Source organism: Myiozetetes cayanensis, unplaced genomic scaffold, assembly GCF_022539395.1.
Source record: "Myiozetetes cayanensis isolate MyiCay16 unplaced genomic scaffold, myiCay2020 scf31, whole genome shotgun sequence".
In the NCBI taxonomy this organism is placed as follows: Eukaryota; Metazoa; Chordata; class Aves; order Passeriformes; family Tyrannidae; genus Myiozetetes; species Myiozetetes cayanensis.
Genome location: NW_026087533.1, coordinates 3,455,532 through 3,462,561, shown reverse-complemented (window position 1 = coordinate 3,462,561; position 7,030 = coordinate 3,455,532). Strand labels below are relative to the sequence as shown.

General features: G+C 57.7%; 1 protein-coding gene across 2 annotated transcripts in view; it reads left to right on the top strand.

Annotated features, from left to right (window-relative positions):
* The first annotated feature begins 850 nt into the window (after positions 1-850).
* Positions 851-7,030, top strand: part of ARID1A (AT-rich interaction domain 1A) — a 57,377-nt gene continuing 51,197 nt past the window's right edge. Inside the window, exon 1 of one of the 2 annotated variants that reach the window (XM_050326307.1) lies at positions 851-2,202. In XM_050326307.1, the coding sequence (XP_050182264.1) occupies positions 1,096-2,202 (1,107 nt within the window). In that variant the 5' untranslated portion in view covers positions 851-1,095. The remainder of the gene's footprint in view (positions 2,203-7,030) is intronic. The other variant, XM_050326306.1, reaches the window with a different exon arrangement.

Here is a 7,030-nt window from a genome sequence, read left to right as displayed (position 1 = left end):
GAGAGTCGGGGAGCTCCAGCACCACGACTGCCAGAGAGCCTCCTTGTCCCATTGCCCAACGTGTTGTGTCTAGACGCGTTCAGGTGGTTTTGGATCTGGGAATTCCTGGTTCCGTGCCCACCGCCCTCGCCTTGGCAGGAGCAGGGGAACCGGACTTTCTTGGATTGTCCTGCGCGTGCAGTCACAGCCCTGGCGCGCCGCCAACGCCTTTTCCAGAGGGACACGGCCAAGCGGAGAGGAAATGACAACCGCTAACAGTTCGCAGAGGGCTTAATTCTAAATGGAATTTCTAGGGACAAAGAAGAGGCGCTTCGGCAACCCACCGGCCCAAAGTCCCCCGAGCCCGGCGGCTCCGGCGAGAACCCGGAGGGGCTCCCGCCGCGGGACATCGCCCCGCTGCCCCCCGCTCCCCCCGCGGGAGCGCCCCGGGGCAGGTCCGGGGGGCGCGCTGTGCCCCCCCATCCCGCCCCCGGCTCCGCCGATCCGCCGCGGGTTTTGCGAGCGGCAGCTCCGCGCCGGCGGCGGCCGGGGCCGGCCCGCTCCTCCTTTGTGACGGGGGGGAGGCTCCGCTCCGGGCCGGGCTGCGCTCCGCTCCGGGTTTGGCAGGCGGCCGCGGCGCTGGGTAAAATGGCAGCGCTGAGCCTCGTGTCGGACTGAGCCCGCTCGGCCGAGCAGAGTCGGAGCTCGCCCAGCCCGGCCCCGCCGCCGCTCGGCCCTGCTCCGGGGACGGCGCCCGCCCGCCCGCCGTGTCCCCCCTCCCTCCCTCCCGCCTCTCCCGCACCCGGGAGCCCCGTCCCAGGTCCCCCCCACCCCCTTTCCTCCTCCTTCCCCCCCACTCCCTCCTCCTCCCCTTTCTCCGCCGGCTGCAACCGAGGAGGTACAGCGGGGCCAGGCCCCGGGAAGCCCAGCCCAGCGGAGCCCTCCCCGCCTCGCCGAGCAGGCCGGGGGGGAATGAGCCCCCGCTGCCCTGAAGAGCCGCCCGCCGCCGCCTGAGCGGGGAGAGCAGAGCAGCGAGGCCTCACGCCGGCCGGCCAGGCAGGGAGCAGCTCGGGGGGACCGGTCCGGGGGGGTGGCTGGGTGGGGAGGGGGGGGATCATGGCTGCTCAGGTCGCCCCCGCCGCCGCCAGCAGCCTGGGCGCCCCGGCTCCATCCGAGCTGAAGAAAGCGGAGGCGCAGCAGCGGGATTGTCCCCCGGAGGAGGCGGGGGGTGAGGCGGCGGCGGCGGAGCGCGGCGAGAAGCAGGCGGAGAGCGAGGGCCCGTCGGGGAAGGAGCTGCAGGACGGGGCCGAGAGCAACGGAGGGGGCGCAGGGGCCGAGTCCGACCTGAAGAGCTCGAACGGGAACCCGGGCCCCAGGCCCGCCGCCGCCGCCACCCTGAACAATAACCTCCCGGAGCCGCCCGGTGGCGGCGGCGGCGGCAGCGACGGGGTGGGGGCGCCGCAGCCGCCGCCGCCGCAGCAGCAGCAGCCGCCCCCTTCCCACCCGGCCGCCTTGCCCCCGCCAGCCTACGGCTTCGGGCAGCCCTACGGCCGGGGCGCCGCCGCCGCTGCCTTCCACCAACATGGCGGACAACAAAGCCCTGGCATGGCAGCGCTGCAGAGCGGGGGCCTGGAGCAGAACTACCCGGGGCCGGCGGGAGCCCCCGCGGGGCCGCCCCCTCCGCAGAACTCGCACGGCGCCGGGGCCGAGCACGGCTTCCCCAACCACCAGTACAACTCCTACTACGCGGCCGGGCGCAGCGCCGGCTCCTACCCGCCTCCCCCCCAGGCCTACGCCCTGAGCTCCCCCCGGGGCTCCGCGCCGCCGGCCGCCAAGTCCCCCGCGGCCGCCGCGGCCGCCGCCGCCTTCCAGCAGCAGCAGCAGCGCTTCGGGGTCATGGGTCCCTCGGCCGCCGGCGGTGCGGGAGGAGGGGGCACCACCCCGCAGCCCACGGCCACCCCCACCCTCAACCAGCTCCTCACCTCCCCCAGCTCCGCCCGCGCCTACCAGGGGTACCCCGGGGGCGACTATAGCACCGGGCCGCAGGACGGGGCGGCCGCCGCCAAGGGCGCCGCCGACATGGTCTCGCAGTACGGCGGGGGCAGCGGCCAGGGCTGGGGAGCAGCGGCCAGCGGGGCCCCGCCGAGGAGCCACCACGCGCCCATGAGCCCCGGGAGCAGCGGCGGAGGCGGCGGGGGACAGAGCCTCGGCAGGAGCCAGCAGGTACCGGGCCGGGCCGCGCGGGGCCGGGCGTGGGGGGCACGGGTGCGGGGGTCGCGGGGCTCGGTGGGCTCGGGGTGGCGGCGGTTGTCCCGCGGGTCCCCCCGCCGGGCCGGCGCTGCCGGGCGCTGCCATTGTCTGTGCTGCTCGCTCGCTCTATAAAATGGCTGCCTCGCCGCCTTCCCTTCCTCCTCTCTCTTTCCCCAGCCTTTGTGCGGGGATCCCCGGCCGGCCCGCACGCCGGGGGTCCCGGCCGGCCCCGGGGGGCTCCGGCGGGGGGCAGCGGGTCGGGGAGGGCGGCGAGGGCCGGCGGGGCCGGGCGCGGGGGCCGGGCGGCGAAGGGCGCGCCCGGGACAACGCGTGGCCCCGGCAGCGCCGCCGCCTCTTCCGCGGCCCCACGACCCCCGGGCGCTGTCCCCGGGCCGGGGGTCCCGCACCCCTCGGTGGGGCCCGGCGAGGTCCGGCGGGGCGGGAAGGGCGGCGAGGGTCCGGCGGGGCCGCGGTGGCCGCGGGGCGGGCGGAGGGGCCGCGGGGCCGGGGCGGGAGCGCTGGCGGGGAGCTGGGCGATGGGAGCAGCGAGTGCGGATCGCTTGGGTTTGGGATTTGAATTATGGAGGTAAAATCCTTCTGTCAAAGCCAGGAGACAGTTGGTCTTAGGTTGACATCCCATCTGTGATCTGATTGGCTCCCCATCCCCTGCTCTTGGCCATTTATAATTGCCTCTGATGTAATGGTACAACCATCCTGATGAGCTCATAAACTTCCACACTCGCCTCCTCCGCCAGCCCCGGGACGGGGCAGCCCCGCGCCCCATCCCCGCATCCCCCCCGCCGTGACCTTGAGCCCCGCATCCCTCTGCCCCCGCTGCTTCGTGCCCCGCACGAAACGGGAGGCGGTGGCACTTTGTTTGTACCTTGGGTTTATTTTCCTTGTGATGCTGGGTTCAGCCTGGAATAGAGTCTGTGTTGTCGGAACGGTGGCAGGGCTGCTCCGCACAATGGGCTTGCTGTTTATTTTGGTTATGTGACTTTCCCTCTCCGTATAAATGATTTCTTTGATGGATCTGAGGGATGCGTTTGTTCCTGCCTGGTTTTGGCCCTTTTCAAAGCTGGGGCTGTTTGGGTTCTCTATGAGATGGGAGAAGGTGGGGGGGTTCTGGGCTGTGTTACAGCCTAAAGAAGGAGAAAACCCCAAGCAGTCAAACAATCAGAACCAAACTTGTGGCCGAAACACTGAAAAAGGTCAGTGACCAAGAATTGCCGGTTTATGTCCAACAGGGCTTTGATGCAGGACACGAGGCTCCAGCTGTGTGTCTTAGGGCACGTTTAACTTACTTTGAATGAGCACTGATGTGTCTCTTTCCTCCCATAAATAAAGGTGCTTACTACAGGCACTCAGGTGCAGGTTGTGGTCAGGCTCAGTAGTGTCACAACTCTTTGCTTTTCAGAGGAGTGAAACTACGAAAAACAAGCCTGAGAATTATCTTTATCATTGTATGAGTAGGATTCCCTGTTTGCTGGAATACAGATAGCCAGAAAAAGAGAAGAAAGCAGTACAGTGTATGCATCAGACATTTTAGATATGGGGAGAAGAGGTGGCTGTATCTGGAAACCTTGATGAAAAGCAGGTTCCTCTCCGTGTTCAGATGAGCATCTCCAAGGCCTTGTCGTGGCCTCGTGTGGGACCGAAACTTCCCTTTTCGTTCTGTGTACTTTGCTCCAACTTCAGGTCGGGGTCGGAGACGTTTGACACCGTGTGGGGTGACACGCAGAGTTTCCCTTCTTGCTCAGAAACTTCTCTTGTGCTGATCTGAGAATGGCTTAATTTTTGTTCTTTGATTACCAAAGGCAACGTCTGCTGCAGCATCTTGAATTACTGGGTTGGCTTTTCTGTCAGGTCGGAATTCTGCTCTCCAAGAGAGCAAATCTCTCTGCTGGGGCCATCAAACTGTCCAGGGGTGACTGGTAGTGAGTGTTCCAGGGTATCCTCAGGGAAGATTTCAGCTCTTTGGGAGCATGGTCACATATTCCTGCCATGCATTTGGACTAATGTCACAGTTGCAGGTACGAAGTCCTTCTGAGGTGCTTTGTGTATCCTGAAAAATCTCAGTGTAGATAAAACGTGGGTTAAAATGCTGGTTGAACTTTTCAAGCAGGTATTTTCCTACAGTTCAGTTCTGTCAGTGTTCTGGTATAAATTTGGAAAAGGAGCTTATTTTGTCTTGGAAAAAGAATTTCACTTGATTCCACGAGCTGCTGATACGTTGTGAATTAATAATATCTGATTAAGTAGCCCTATAAAATGGAATTATTAATGAATAGTTATTCTGAGAGTTAGTTGAACTTGAGGAGGTACAAACAGTGGGTATGAAAAGTGAACCAACAACTCCCCCATTCCAAAAACCAAATTACTTTCTCCCCAACCCTTTTTGTGCTGAGGATTACTGGACTCAAACTGACAATTTTTTTTTTTCCTGCTGGAAAAAGAACTTATCTAATGAAAAAAAGCTTCCACGTGTCATCTGTGCTGCCCACAAGAAACTGTTGCTTAATAATAATGATACTTCAGCCCTAAATTAAAGCCTCCTTTGGCTGTGTACTCCTAAATTCCATGGGTTGGGAGAATTTAAAGCTTTGTGTCTTCTCTTTGTCTTGCACAGCGACGAGCAGAGCGGGTCCTTCCCACCCAACTTCTGAGAAACTCTGGGAGAGCAGGAGCAGAGGGTGACTCACCTGACAGTAACCCCACAGAGAACATCTCCTGGTGCAGGCTGGGAGAAGAGGATGTGGGAAGAGCACGGGGTTCCTCCACTCGGGAATCCTTGGGGTTGTTTGGGCCTGAGAAGCAGGACGGTGCCTTTAATTCCTGATGCTCCTCAGGAATCCTCAGTGATGCCATCAGGAGGGTTTCTTCATCACTTGGCTCGTCAGGAGAGGCAAAGTAATTTCTGGCGTGAAAGTTGTTTGGGTGGAATGTTCCCCTGTAGTGAAATGAGTGTAGTCACTTACACCAGGTGGACTCTGGTGATGAGTAACCCTGATGGAACTTCACTCACAGCCTGTCCCGGGGAGCTGGTGCTGAGTGGGAACCCAGTGAAGACAAGGATGCTCCATGGTTTTTGGGGACTGAGAGAGAGAGAGGACTTGGCGTTTTTTCCGGATGACCTTTCTAGCTGGGAAACACGGAGTAGGATCAAGAGATCAGGATGAGAAATCCGTGGGAATGACTCGTAAGAAACCAGGCCAGGGATCCTAGTTTTCAATTTTTCCAGCTCTCCCGTGGATTTGTTTCCACCCCTTCCCCTCAGAGCATGTGGCAGCCCTTAATAATACACTTTTTTTCCCCAGTGTCCTGGGATTTAAAGGAAATTGCTTGAGAGAAAGGATTTCCCTGCCTTAAATAGATGGGCATTTCTCATGGCACGTGCTTTGGCTACAACAAAGTGTCTCCTGTAAGGGGAGCAGCCTTTGGATCACATTAAACATTGACATCTTGGGTAACCTCCCCATAGGTGCCTTGACATCTCTGGGCCTCTGTTTTAAGTTCAGTGAAAGCAGTTTAAAAATCATATGTTAATAAAAACAAAAAATAATAAAAGAAAAAGAGCTTTTGGGCCTGTTGCCATACAATAGCTCTTTTTTGTTGACTTAGATTTCAACTTTAGTAGCAAGTGAGGCATGAAAAATGTTGTTGGAAATATGGTTTTTAAACTAAATTGGCACCAAATGGCTCTGTGCTGCCAATGAGCTGTGATGTCTTGGAATGGGAAACTGGGACCTGGCTCCTGTTGGCTCGTGCAGGGTTTTTCCTTGCTTTGCATTGTAAAGTCAGGAGCCCTCGAGTTGTGTGCTGTGCACTGGAGCTTTCCAACAAAGAGGAGTGTGGTGCATCTTCTTTTCTCTGAATGAGTGATTTTTAGGGCTTGGCTGTTTTAGAAAAAGCAGGAAAATCGTGCTAGTGTGATTTTTTTTGTTGTTAAGATCTTGTGAATTCTGGTGTGGACAGTGGAGGTTTTGCTGCTTTGTCTTTTTTAAACAGTTCGAAATAAACTAAGAGTTTAAGATACTCTTAAAATCTCTTGTTTCCTGCAGTAGCATCTCCTTGATGCCCAGTTTTGAGGTTTCCAGTGTTGTCAGGCAGGATGTGTGTAGGATACAGGACAATAAACCTCAATCCTGACTCTCAGCTGGAGCTTTTATTTTTTCCTGCCCTTATCACCCCCCTGCTTTACTGGGAAACCTGGGACAAACCACCTGATTGTTGTGGTGAAATAGGGTTAGCAGGGCTTGCCTACTGCCTTTTATGAAGTTTAATTGAATTGCTCTGTGAATCTTTATTTATTTTCTGGGTTAGGGGAGGGTTTCTATCTTTGGTGTCTCTCTTGTAATCATGTTGTTGGTTGCAGGACAGAAATGTGTTTTCTGGAAGGTTTTATGGTTGACTTTCAGACTTTTTTTTTTTTTTTTTTTTACTAGATTGCTTAGCAGTTTCCTAAAACTGTCCAGTTTAATTCCTTTTACCTGCTACAACTTCTGTTTCCTGTTTTCCTTCAACAAGCTGGCCCAGCTTCTTCCCTGTTCTTAAATAATATTAGAAACTGGGGTTGGGGGAGGCATGAGAATCAAATGTGCTGTTATAAAGCTGTGTCTTGCTGTTCCCATCAGCTTCCTCTGTCCATAATACTTTGGGTTTTTTCTGTTGACTTATTTGAGAACTCTGGTCAATGAGTACTGTGTTACAGAAGTGAGACCCTGTCCCATGAAGACTGTTTAAAAAAAAAAAACCCAGCAGCTTTCCTTCAGAGAGAAAATAATGTCTAAAATTAGGCTAA